Here is a 13,940-nt window from a genome sequence, read left to right on the forward strand (position 1 = left end):
TTTTAATTTTCCATAATGCTCTTTGAAGCAGTACAGTTGAGGTTAGAACCAGCCTTGTATCAGCACTGCCACAGCTGTGGTAAGGCTATGGCATCACCGGTCCTGTAATCTACAGGCCAAGTCACCTTATAAAATTCTTAGAAATTCTCTGTCATTCAGTCACTAAAGCTGTACCATGAGCTAATTTCCTACAATAACCCATCTGTTACAGAGAAGGAGCTGACTTTCTCCCCACCCTGTTGTGCTGTGTCACATAATCCTTTTTTTTTCTTCCCCCTCCATTACAGCTTAATGTCATCTTCCTTGGGATTGCTCTCTATAAAATGTTTCATCATACTGCCATACTGAAACCTGAATCTGGATGTCTTGACAATATCAAGTAAGTGGTTTTTCTCTCCCTGTTTCTGTCTTTTGCTGTTTATTCCCTCATTCCTCTGAGGTGCAAAACGGGGGAGCCAGCTCTGGCAGCAGCAGTGCTAACCAGGGATAATACCTTGGGCTATGGCACTGCAGAGTGGTTTCTAAAAGACACCAAGTGGCTGATGATGAAAAACTATACTGGGATTTGGCTGCAATTGTTGGCATTTTCCATTCAATTTTGCATGAAGGAGGCAAAGCTACATTTACTGTCCTTGAAGCAGGTAACCTTCTAGTATACGTAAAGGAAATTATGCCCAATAATTACCAGCCAATTATTGCAGTCTCTACAGGGAAGGTGTTGAAACAGTTGATTATTACTACTTCTGTGTGCTCTGAGGGCAGCTGCCTTACTTGTTTTCTGTTTGTTTTGGCCCCTGACAGATTCCATGACCCAAATTTTCCCCCGGAGTCTGATATTGCTTTCAGCAAAGTTATCCAGGATTTTCCTGGAGGTGCCCACATCAGCAGGTGGATGTGCTTGCCAGCCAAAGCATGTTTTGCCCTTGCACTGGGTTAACATCTGAGCCTGGGCATCTTACTGTCTAGCAAGCTGCTTCATTATATTGGTAGGGTATTAGTCTCTGTCAGTGCCTGTTTATTCAACTACCTCTGGCTTTAATTACTCTCTTCAAAAACACAAGCCAGATTTCAGGTGCAGTGCATGATAAGATTGGGAGCCTGCTAATTAATAAAACCATCTAATGAGCTTCAGGAGGAGGAAATTGTTGGGAGTCAGCGCTTTACTGCTCACCCAGGAAAGAAGAGTGTGGTGCAGCACGGCTCGAAGTGGGTTCTCCTCTCTCATTCGTGGTAGGAGAGGGAGAAGAGGCATAAGGGGAGCTCTTTAGAAGATGTCTGAATTGCACACTTGCAAGGCAGCTCTCAGCAAGGCTTTTGTCCTTACTGCTGAGCTGCTCTTGCAAATGCAGCTTTAATTTGAACCAGGTCAAGGCCCCCCAAAAAAGCTTTCTCAGCAGGCAGAGCTTGCAGTGCCATTGGTGTGCCATGACCTGGCATGGTCCTGTGGGTGAAGTTTTAGTGTCTTAGGTGCAGCTTCTCCCTCAAGGGTTGGGAGGAAAGGGAATTGGAGTCTGCACAAATGCAGGAGACCCAGTGAGCTCAGAAACCCTCAGAGCCCTTGTTCACCCAGGTTACAGGGAGTCTGCTCTGCAGGAAGCCTCAATTCTTCCTGCCATTGCTCTGCTGTAAAATGAAATTAGAGGAGAAATCCCTCCTGGATGTCCAGGATTGATCCCAGATAGAGAGTCTGTCATTTGGTCTTGAATGAGGCATTAAAGGCATGGTACATTTAATAGTATTTATTAATATGGCTACTTGTCATGCACTAGTGCTGTGGGATTGCTCGCTGAGAGCAGTCTCTTTTAGATTACCCACACAAAATCATCTTACAGTATGACATTTAAATTAAAAACTGGGAAGAAGAAAAACAACAAAACCCTTATAATTAAAGCAGAAATAATAAATGCCTACTGAATAATCTTCTTGAGCTAATCTCTAGTATCTTTGTTTAAAATGCCAGGAATTTATACAACCAGTTGCATCAATTATAATGTCATTGTAAAATATTTTATAGGCTCTTTGGCAGATGAGTGTCTATTCCTGATTTGACTTCATTAAAACGTTTTGAAAACACAAGCAATTAAAATACTTTTAAGTATGTTGCTGATGATCTTCCAAATGCATTACTTCATTACAAATTACTTTTTATGCTTGAGAAAATAAGAGCAACATAATATAAACTCAGGAAGACCCCAGGCTCACCCCAGGAAGTTTATCAAACCAAGCATTTCACAACAGACTTGATTGTAATTTCTGAATACCTAAGCAGGACATCATTAACTCTCTAAATTCAAGACATGTGTTGTCTCAGTGTTGGGTGTGCTTAAGTTAGGAGGAAGTACAGATTTGTAACAGACAGGGGAATTCCCTTTGGAGGGGAGCTTCCTAGAGAGGAAGGGGCTTGCAATCTTGAGAAAAGTTTTCAGTAAGATCATAGTTGTCCTCTAAATACAATCATAGTCTTGTTGGAGGTAAGATCGTGGAATTCCTGCAAAGTCATTGGCTCTAAGTCAGTTGCAAAACATGGATGCGTTACAGCAGCTCTGGAATAAAAAGCCACAGAATATTTATTTCACAGGGGACCACAAAGATCCTATCTGAGCAACCCTCCATGGGTCTACAGGGTTAGTAAAAAGGCACCCAGGTCCCAGAGCCTTGGGTCTTGTTCTATCAGTTTATATTAATAAAACAAACCAAACCAAGGGCCTACATTGGAGGGCCCCTTGCTGCCATCTGCATGTGACAGCTTTACAGCACATGGAGAGCTGAATGAGAGCTTGTTCTCCCAGCTCATTTCCTAGCATTACTCTGCGTTAGGCTGTGGTGAAGCTCTCGCAACATAAATCCTGAGCCTGTTTAACAACAGCAAAATACTTGATTCCCTATGGCAACGTAAAAATAAAGGCCATAAAATATTTTAATAGGCTGTTAATAAGCACCCCTGCAATCTGGTCCTTGCCTATGTCACTTTAAAGGTTAGAAATACATTATGAAGTATGGAAAATAGAGAGCCAAATAACTCCACTTAAATTAATGAACTTGATAAGGGATCAGGTGTCACCTGGGATACCTTTAATTACTGCACCAACAGAAAAACCATTCAAAGGGCAGTGCCTGAACCAGATGTTGTGTGGCTGATAGATTTGTAGGCACTGTGCAAAGTTGTAAAAATAAACTTCCCTAACCTTCAGGAACAGTCCCTGGATTATTGTGCCAGCATGGGAGATTGTGACATTCCTGCAGTGGGGCACTGGTTACCCAGGGGTTACCCAGCAAGAGATTTGTTGAGTACGGAGCTGTTTATTTTTGTCCTTGTTAACTTTTCTGGCTTAGCCCAGCATTTCAGGAGAGAAGTAGGGTAGCCACATATGTGGGTCCTTCACCCTGTGCCAGTGGCATCCTCCCTATATGACAGGTTGGTACTGAGCCAGTTCAGTGGGTTGTGCCCACTGAGACAGCAAGATTTGTGCTCTAGTCCTGCTTTTGAGGCATGTAGCCAGGAAAAGATGTGAGCCTGTGTATGTGGGATATGTTGTTCAGAGCTGCAAGAGTTTTCTGTGCCTGCCACTGATTGCAGGAAGATATTGGCTTCCATTTCATGAGAGGTACCATCCCCAAAAGTAGCATGCTTTTACCTAGGCCCTTATGAAGAAGTTCTGCTTGATGTCTTCTTCAGTATATTTACACAGAATTTTTAAGGATTCCTGCAGAATGGGGATCTCTTCTGCCCTTTAAAGATCTCTTTAGTATGAAGTGACCCCAAAAAGCTGCCTCTGGGGTGGTGTGTGTAGCTTCTCACCATGCCTCCCCAAACACACACTGGGAGGGGATTTTCCTTCCCAGCCTTTTACTGTGGCTTTTTCTGGATGCTTGAAGTCCACTGTGGCCATTGCTCTTTCATCTGTGTGTGGCTTGTTGGCAAACACAGGTGAGCAGAGATGGAGAGGAGCATTGTTTAGTCCTTGGCAGCTCTGCCCACGTCACACGTACCTCACTCCTGGCCTATCTGAGGCTGAAAGTGGGATGCAGAGGGTGCATAGAAAGGCTCTTGAGCACAAACTAATTTACTATCAACAAATGTACCCAGGAAGATGTTGTTTTGGAAGATTGATTCCCCCAGCCTTTGCAAGCTTGCAGGGAAGGCTCATCTTTCAAGCCAGGGACTACGTAAACTTTTTGGATGGCGAAGGCCTGCTGTGCTGCGTGCACCTGTAGCCTGTGAGGTGGAGGCTGTAGGCATATCAGCACAGTATTGATGCACTCTTGCTAGCAGATGGCTCCTCATGAGGATGTGTTAGCAGCTGGAATTCTTTGGAGCAGCTGTGAGGCTGTTTCACTGGAGGTTGCTGCTGTGTGGAGTGATTTCTGGAGCCGAGCGGCTCAGAGGCTCTCCTTCGTGCTTTTCCATTGTGCTGGGAAGATGCTGGATGTGCAAAATGTCTCAGATTGTCACAGACAAGACTGCACTGAATCTTTTTCGTATTCACATTCCTGTGGGAAGCCTTATGTGACAACAGAAAATACATTATATTTAAATAGTCCAGCACGGCTCTTCCATTATCCATCCATCAGCTCCTTTCCAGGTGGTCAGATGTGCACTGTAGCAGCTTGCACACCAGGTTTCCATCCACCCCATGCCAGATGCTGCAGCACAACAAACCATCCCCATTTCCAGATGCTTAACCACCATTCTCTGTGCAAAACAGGGTTTCAGGCAAAGCCTTTGCAATGCATGGCAGTGCAGTGCTTGTTCTGCAGCCATTTAAATACTGCTCATTCAAATCACCATGGTTATAGTGAAGGGAAAAAATGAAAAGCTACACTGATGGTAATCCAGATGCACTCTTGAGGGTATCTAGTGAAATCTGAACTCTTGTCTTTGCTGCAAGCTCTCATTGTGTTAATGACATGGAAAACTGCTGGAAAACTGGGAGGGGAGAGAAGTCATTCAGCTAACAAAATTCAGGTCCTACAAGCAAATTAAGAGGGTTCATCAATGGGGGCCAAGCAGCTGCTGCACCTGAAGTTACAGTGGACTTTTCCAAGTGGCTGGAAGGGAGAGGTTCTCTCTCAGCAGAGACCAGAAGCCATCATGTTCTCTTCTTTACAGACAGGACCTTTCCTTTGAAGTTCCCACAGGCATCCATCCCTTCTCTCCCTGGTGCTGCCTGGCTGTAGCTGAGTCTGTTAGTGTTTCCCCAGGCCAGACCAGTCTTCCTGACATTCTTCTACGCTGTAGTATGTGGCAACTAGATTTTATGTTGTTTACTTTGGAAGAGCAACACATCAGCTGTAGCTGCCAAGAGCAGTTGCAGACCCACGAGAAAGAAGGCAAGAGGCAAAGGGCTTTGCCAATTTGTTTCCCTTTTTGTCCCGTTTTATTGTGTTACTGTTTCAGTCAGGGCCTAGCTTGGGTTGTGCCATAGACCACCTGCATGCTCTTTAGAAAGCACAAAATGTGGGGACCCCTTCAAAGAGGAGTGTGTGAGGCTGTACTCCTGGGTTTGTTGGAAAAACTCATTTAGTGCAGTAGAAACTCACCTGAAAGTCATCCTGGAAATTCAATTTTCTTTCCTTCAGACAGGGAGGCCCAGGGTCTTAGCTCGGAGCACCTTTTGTTGCAAAAGAGGCACTATATTAATTAGGGACCTTGAGATAGTTTAATCCTGGCATTAATCACTGTAGTTGTGCTGCAGTTTTCTTCCTCTTGTGGAAACCTGCTCCCATCCCATCTTCCACAATGGAAGATTAAAAATGAAATGAAATTGAAAAAGAAAAACATGGAATTCCCTAGAAAAACATGTATTTATTCTGAGGACACAGGAGATACTGTTTTTAGGCACTGTGACCACATTCACAAGAGCACATGTTCAAATCCTATTAATAGGGACAAAGCAGAAATGTCCTGCATTGCAGCCATCAAAAATTAATCCTCAAATGACCAAAACAAGCCCTCCTCAGCATACTGTCTGCCATGGAAGTTTCAAATGGCCACGGCTAAAGGCACACAGCCCTGAATTAAAGACTAAACAAAATTGTATATGTTCTCTCAAGTTTCTGAGTGGAAACAAAACTCACAACGTACTCCTCTACTTTGTAGTATTTTTCCATAGAAGTCTCTTGCTCAAAGGCTTGCAAGAAATAAATCTCAGAATGCACAACTTAACAGCCAAAAGTAGGAGCCAAATGTAAAGATTTAACCTTGATTATTACTATATAAAACCTTGCAAAGCTCAGTCTGGGCTCTTTCAGGGAGTCTGGCCCAGGTTGTGGGAGGTGAAGGATGGGGAGCACCAGGCACAAAACTGAGAAGCCCCTTTTGAAGAGATGCCTCTTTTAAAACTGTTGCCATAGCCCGCTCTCCCCATATGTTGTATGGGTGTAAGTGATTATCTGCTCTTTTTCGTGCTTCAACATATGTACTTTATTTAAAGAGACATGACTAATCCCAGCCCCCAGATTAGCTTGTTGTTTCAGTCCTGTGGGTTTGCTTAAGCCATAAAAAAATCCTGAGTTAGGTAGAAAATTGAAAACAAAGGTTAAATAGAACTTTCAAAAATCATCTGCAGAAATGTTTAAATTAAATCCTTGATTCAACACAGCGGTATTGTGCTGGCAGGAACAGAGGTTTACCAGTCTAGTTTTATTTACTCAGCTGATTGAAATGCAGAAAAAAGTAAACATCCTGGGTTTGGTGCAGTGGGGAATGAGTTAGACTTTTGAAAATGCAAGATTTTTTTTTCCTCCTTTGATATGAAGAGCTTACATTACCAATGAAGAACAATAATTTGTAGCAGGTATGCTTTTACTAATGGAAGATTAATTTGTGCTTTGTTCTAGCCATTTTAGAAACAAAACAAAGTAGGAGACAATAAGGATTATTCCAGCTTTTTCTATGGAGATTTAAGATCCTCTATTGGTTTCCAGATCTTCCTTGTTTAATCATGAAATTCTTCAACTTGGAAATAGTGATGACAAAGGGTCTGGAACTGAATATTGCATTGTGTTCATTCAGGGGACTGGACTTGCAGACCAGCAACACTTTAATCCTTCATTACCTCTGGGTTTGTGGTTGCTTGGGAGTGCAGAGGGAGGACATTGTATAATAAGAGGGTCCAGTTCTTGGGAGCTTGCCCAGCACAGCATCTAGGTGCAAAAGGTCCATTCCTTTATCTTCAGAGTTCTCAGATTCATGGAGTAAGGGCTGAGAGTCTGGCAACATGAGCACTCCCTATTAGGAGCAGCAGTTGTGGAAGGGAAGTTTTCATGCACCCATGTCCTGACTGGACATCACCTATAACTTAAATAAAATAACAGTGCCTGTACAGAGTGAGATTTAAATCTTTTTAAATCTCTTTAAAAAGATTTTCATATAGCCCTACTAAAAAATTAGAAAGATTAACTGAGTGGGCTGTTCAGGAAGAGGACACTGAAAAATCTCTCCTTACCACCCAGCTGTACTATATGCAGCATTTTTGGACTCCTGTGACTTTTGGGGACTGCAGGCTCAGAGCACAGCAGCTCCAGGATGGCTTCTGGAAAGGAATCATCCATGGAGAGGATAATCTGATCCTAGGGAACCAAGAGGACTCCCAAGCCAATGTTTGGTCTGGATAAGCTTGGATGAGAAGCAAGTGTATTTAAAGAGTGCTTGGGACATGCAGATAGCACATTCTCTGTCACCAAAAATCTTAAGAGGAGTGTTTTGCAAGGATAACCAAATTATTTGGACACTTTGGAAGAGGAGGAATAGCTTTTTCCTCCTTTGGAAAACCTCCCCCCGTGCAAAGTTTAGATATCAGCCGTGGAGTACTGAGCTGGGCATTAGAAACGTCTTCCCTCATCTTCATTGTCCCAGAGCTCAGGCCATGATCTCTGTGTTTCATATGGCCTTTAGAGAGAGCACCATGTCTTCACAGCCTGATGGTCAATGAATCATAGATTGATAGAGTATCTTGAGGATCATTGAAGTCTAGCTTCTGATTCTACACAGGAGAACACCCAAAAGGCATTTTCCAAAGGTTTCTTGAGCTCTGTCAGGCTTGGTGCTGTGACCACTTCCCTTGGGAAGCCTGTTCCAATGTCCAAACCCCCTATGGATGAAGAACCTTTTTCTGATATCCAATCTAAACCTCCCCTGACACAATTTCTGGCCATTCCCTTGGTCCTGTCACTGGTCACCACAGAGAAGAGATCAGTGTCTGCTTCTCCTCTTCCCCCCCATGAAAAAGCTGCAGCTGCAGTTGCGAGGTCTCCCCTCAGCCTCCTCTTTATCAGGCTGAAGAAGCCAAGAGTTGTCTCACATCTCCCTGGATCCTATGTAAGAGAGCACCCTGCCTTTTAGTCTCCTGGTAACTCAGTGCTGCTCCCATGTAACCTTCATCTGCATGTCTGCATGAGCAAACTTGAGCAGGCAGCAGAAAGCAAACCCAGAAAAACCACTGGGAGTTGGCACAGAACAAATTACGTACAAGCTTCCTACCAAGAAAAGGTATGGCACATTTATATTTTGCCCAAGGGCCGAGTTTATGAGCACCTCAGAGGCAGAAACCCTGCCAGTGCTGGAAAAACATCTGAGACTGCACTTTTGTCTGCATGCCTTTTTCCCACAGAGATGTTGATGGCAGCATCTGATTTCATTTGTTGCAGTCTGCTGCTGTTTGAGTTTTTCACAGGAGGGTTTGGTTGATATCTGATTGTTTTGGTTTGGGGGTTTGATTATTTACCTGTGTTTTTGTGATGGTTGTGTTAATGTTGAATGGTGATTGTAAAGCACTAATCTTCCCACTGACAGGTGTTGTCCTTTCTGGATGTAAAAAAAAAAAATCAATCAGTGGTTATTGATTTGAGAGAGTGTCCTGGAAGATATTTAATACCTACAATCTTTCTGTGAACCCATAAATCATGATTATTGTTTTAAAAGGCCATGCATTTTAAGCACTTTGTCAGCAAGCCCTGCTGGTGCTATTTGGATAATACAAATGTGTCTAAAGGCTTTGCTGAATCCATATAGTGTGGAAACAATTAGATATGTGGTTACACATCAGTGTGGCTTGAATAATTGTGCCATGCCTTTGCAAAGTGAGGAGGAAGGAAATAAACAGGGTAAGCAATTCTGAGGGTAATTAATTACTTACAGAAAATGAGATGAACTTAACAGAATTGCTCTTTCCAATTGCAATAATTAAGGACAAGTCTGAGAAAGCAGGACATGACTTCCCTGGGTGAGTTGAGAGGAAAGGGATGATGCTTTGCCTGTGGCAGAAAAATCTAGCCACTGGTTGCCCCAAATCATAGGCTTAGGTATCACACAGAGCCAAGGACGGTTTGGCCTCATTGGTGTGATTAACATTTGCAGATGTAGTGATGGAAATCAAAAGCGGCTATGGCTTTCAATATATATAAAATTACCCTGTTGCCTGGTCTTCAAGGCATGTAAAGGCAGGGGTTTCTCCTGCAAATGAAGCTGTGGCAGGCTCACTGACCCCTGAGATGGATACAGATGTCTTGAGGGGACTGGCTACCTACTGTCAGAGACAGTGTGGGAGCCAGAAGATGGGACTGGTAAATGATGACTTGGAAGGCTGTGTGATGAACACCAGCAGCCTAAGGAAGGAGATTAGGAAGTCATTTGGCTTCATGCCATCAAGGTGGTAACTTTGTCACGAAATGCAAAGGCAAAATCCTTTAAGCACTCTTTTATTGCTTGCTATTGATTTTTCTTGCCATGAAGATGCTCCCTCACTAATTAATGATGAACCCGTTTGCTTTATGAGGGGAGTGCTGGACTTTCCAGCTCCTTCAATAAATCAATCTTTTCTAATCCTTGAAATTTCAAAAAACAAAAAAGAGAAAAAGAAAAAGAAAGTAAAGCATCTCTACTACTTCATATTGGCAGGCAGTGGGGAGACACAATAGCACACTTTATTTTGTGTTTCCCTCCTGCTTGCCTGCAGGAAACATCTGCCTCTCTGCTTTATTTGCACCATGTTAAAATTAATTCCACGGGCCTTTCTGAAAGCTTTTGTGGGGGCACATCATCCATCTGTTTTTATTTGGGTTTCATCACCCCTAACAGCTACTAAAGGTCCTGTATACTCACTTTGGTGTTTTTCCTTCCTATCCAAACAGTTATTTTGGGGCCCAAGGCATCAGTCCATGTGCTTATTGAGCCTTTTCCTATTATCACAGACATAGGGGAATACTTGGAATTGTCAAAAGAGTGATAAATTCAAGTTAAGTAAAGTTAAACTGTAAAGGGTTGTACAAAACTATAATATGTAAAGTCAATTAGTTATGTAGGGTCTTATTAAAGGCCTAGGTTTACTCTAAATGTGGTTCAAAACTTCAGTTTGTTACATTAAAAAACAAACAAACAAAAAAAGCTCTTCAAAGAATAAGAAGACCAGCCATTATTCTTTTTAAATGAGAGCTCAATAACTGCTTTTTGAAAACAGACTTTCTCTGTTCAGCAGCATTTTAGAGCCAATCTTCATATGAAGGTAAATTCTTGACTTACTCTTCCTGCTGCAGAAAAAGTGAAAGCTTTAACATTTTATGATATTGGTAATCCAGGTACATGAAAGTAATTTGCTTCATGTAATACAAGTTGCAGATTGTCTGTGAGTGTTTTGGGCTGTCCGCGTGTATCCCAGCAATTCAGTCTCCTGGTGACAAAAAGGTATTTCTTGGGATTTTAAAAGGATAGGTAGTGTAAAAGGGGTTCCTGAGCTTAAGATGAATTGATTTTGAGATTCCTTAAGCATCTAAACAAGGATATAAGTAGCTAATTTTAACAACTTCTTTAAAAAAAGTACTGGTCCGGAAATGTAGACCAAATATAGGAATGTAGAAGGTAATGTGAACAATCCTTTCTCATCAGTGAAGGAGAAGGTACTCTGGGAAATTGAAAGACATCTAACTTAAATAAGATTTTGAAAGAGTTTTACATGATGTGTAATTAACCTTAAGAAGTCTTTGCCCCAAGGTAAAGTAAGGGCTTTTTTAAGATTAGAAAATGAATTAGGTATTTATACAGCTTGGTAGACCATCCACTATCCATCATCTGGGCTGCAAAGAAACACAGGGGAGGTGAGGTAAGATTTCACAGGTTCAATGAATAATGCAGCCACTAAAGATCAGCTTTTTACCTTCAGGTATTTGAAAGTGAAGCCTCCACCTAAGCCATCATTCAGGTTTCCTCTGCAGTCTGTAGAGAAATGCATTTCTGCAGGGAATGGTGAAGCCCTGCCTACCTTAAATACCTGTTCTTTTAAGGGATAAATTCCTCTTTGGGGGTACTAGTCTGACCTTATCTGTGGGGGGAGCAGGGTCACATAATTTAAATGCAGTGGGCTATATCCCTTACTGCCAGCTATTGGATGGATTTAACCAAATCTGGAGATAGCGCTTCAGATGCAGCATCTCAGGCTGTGCTAGGCTAAATTTTCCAACAGTTTCTGCTTCAACAATTACTTGCCTTTACTACTAGTGAATACAATCTCAGTTTTCCAGTCAGCACCTCCATTTTTCTGGGAACTGAGGCTCTTCCAGGGCTTTTCTCTTTTCTAAGTGATGGGTTTTACGTATTGCAGATAATGACACAGTATTTCTGCAGCATTGATAGGTTTCACAGACTTCACCGGGGTAAAAAAACCAAAACATTCTGAAGTAATTTTTGTCAGAAATTGTTGCTAACACAAGAGTTAAGCTTCTTACAACACTTGAGTTGGTAAAATGAAAAGGATTGTATTTCATGAGAGCTACAAGACACTAAATTCTACGGCCCTTGTGTGTAGAGAATTAAACTGGGAGTTAGGCATCTTTGAAAATCTCACAAACAGTCACCTGTTTGCCTAGACACATCCATGTTGGAAATAGGGGAAGAACTGCTAAGGTCTTTTTGGTGGTTTTCTCCTGAGCTGCTTTGAAGTGTTAGCCTCAAGCTCAAAGGTAATCCGAGTTTACCAGTTTTGCATTTTGTCTGTACAAAAGATAAAATGGAACCTTCAGCTGCCTTGAAGAAATGCTATTATGGGTTGCTGAAAAACTTTGTGAGGGTCTGGACAGTAACAGCAACATAAAAAAACCCTTCAAATTTTGTACTTTTATAATCTTGTGCAGGTTGCTTTTCAGTATAAAGTTTTTACCATAAAACCTGCATGTTTGTGAACACAGTAATAGAAATCCAGGCCCTGCTCCTGCCCACGCTGCTGGGCTGACAAGTCCAGATTGTGTCATATCTTCATTTCATTTAATTGCATTGTAGGGGAGCTGCAGGTTGCCAGTGTTGACCAAAGGAGGTCTCAGCAGGATGGACTGGCCCTGGCTGTGTTGCCAGGGGTAATGAGATGAACATACTGAGCCATCCTCCATCTCTGGCACCCATGGGGTTTCTGTGAGGGATCTCAGGTTCAAAAGCTCTGTGCCAGTGGGGAGAGGAGGCCTGGGAGTTGTTGCACTTTGCCTGCCACACAGGCAGGGTTAGGCACACAGCCTGTCCCAGAAGGACAGGGAGAGTCCCCATGGAAAATTACTGCAGCTAATCTTGTGTCCCCACAGTGGCAGGAGCTGAGTGATCCAGCTTGGTTTCTTCATCACTGCACTGAGCTGCTTTTCACCCTTGCCGGGCAGAGGCCTTTCTTTGCTCTGCCCCATGAAATGGTAGCAAATAGGTCCATGTTGTGTCACTCAGGGCTTTAGAAGTTCCTGATCCCATTACCTCATGAATGCTGCAGTCTGACTCATAATGTGGCGATTTGGAAGTTCCACTTTGGAAAAGTAAATGGCAGTCAAGATACTCCTGTAACATGCTCCAGCCCCACAGGCTTCAGTTTTGCCACTTGAACACATGAAAGCTGCCTGTGGTGGCTATGCTGGGGTTTCAAAACTTGTCTTCTCCAGTGACAGCCATGACATTTGGAAGATATTTCAAAGTCCATTGATAGCTGTGGGATGGTGGCCAGGAGGGGTAGCTGCAGCACACAGCCTGCTTCTGTGCATTAAGCCAGCATTCCCAGTCATGTTTCAATTCCCTGGGACAGCAAGCCAGGCTGGCTGGTGTGTTCCAGGCACACCTGGTGCCAGTCCCCCTTTGGTTTTGGTGATGGCTGGTGGGAGAAGGGAGGGGAACTAGCAGTAAACTCAATTCTCTATGTCATTATATTTCTAATGTTGGTGTTCTTGTCTTTATGTCTATGCATTCTTTAGCTATGAGGATAACAGACCCTTCATCAAGTAAGAATGACCTGAATGGCTGATAAATTTCATTTATCAGTGTGGTCTCATGAACCAGCTGTCAGATCAATATTGAAAAATCATTAAAGCTTCTGTCATTCGCTTTTGAGGCAGAAGAGCAAACTGTGCAGGAATATGGTCAGGCATACAGCTAAGGTGCAGAGTAAATGTGCTGCATGTGTATTGCCAACCAATTGTCACCTTATTTGCTTTATATTCTTTAATTGGATGTTACTTAAATTCAGGGTGAAAGCTCCCAATTTAATCCTGCATAGTACAGACTTGTTCTACCAATACCAGCCTCTGATCCCCTGTGCTCTGTCACTGGGATTGCTTTATGGCAGTATAAATACAGAAGCAAATTTTCAAAAAGGTGCATGGCTGCTATTCCCCATGATTCCCTTTCTAATTAATGGGAGTAGTGCAAGCAAATCTGTGTGCATTGGTAGCTCCTTCCTCATTGGAATACCTCCTAATTTTCCCTAATTGTAAACCACTGATTTTCAAAGGCATCAAAAATTTTTGTCTCTTTATTGCAATAAAATTTCACTACAGGAAAGAAAAGCCATGGAAAAGCAGCAGCAAGTCTGTACAAAGAGCAAGATAAAAACCTCAAGCTGCACCAAAAAAAACCCCAAAAAAAAAGCCTGTGAAGAAAGCCAAAAATGCCTAGAAATTATATACCTTAGGGCACCCATGCTCTT

The 13,940-nt window shown here is 42.6% G+C and overlaps 1 protein-coding gene across 31 annotated transcripts in view; it reads left to right on the forward strand.

The window, feature by feature from the left end:
* The window catches only part of ADGRL3 (adhesion G protein-coupled receptor L3), a 488,531-nt gene that overhangs the window by 435,342 nt on the left and 39,249 nt on the right, over positions 1-13,940 (forward strand). For 23 of the 31 annotated variants that reach the window (XR_012580371.1, XR_012580372.1, XR_012580370.1 and 20 more), the window contains 2 exons: positions 288-379; positions 13,210-13,236. Coding sequence is in view for 28 of the 31 variants with exons in the window: in XM_074540856.1 (XP_074396957.1) it covers positions 288-379; positions 13,210-13,236 (119 nt within the window). In the remaining 3 variants the exon portion in view is untranslated. The remainder of the gene's footprint in view (positions 1-287; positions 380-13,209; positions 13,237-13,940) is intronic. The other 8 variants (XM_074540865.1, XM_074540868.1, XM_074540872.1 and 5 more) reach the window with 1 other exon arrangement.

The sequence above is a fragment of the Zonotrichia albicollis genome, chromosome 5 (assembly GCF_047830755.1).
Source record: "Zonotrichia albicollis isolate bZonAlb1 chromosome 5, bZonAlb1.hap1, whole genome shotgun sequence".
NCBI lineage: Eukaryota > Metazoa > Chordata > Aves > Passeriformes > Passerellidae > Zonotrichia > Zonotrichia albicollis.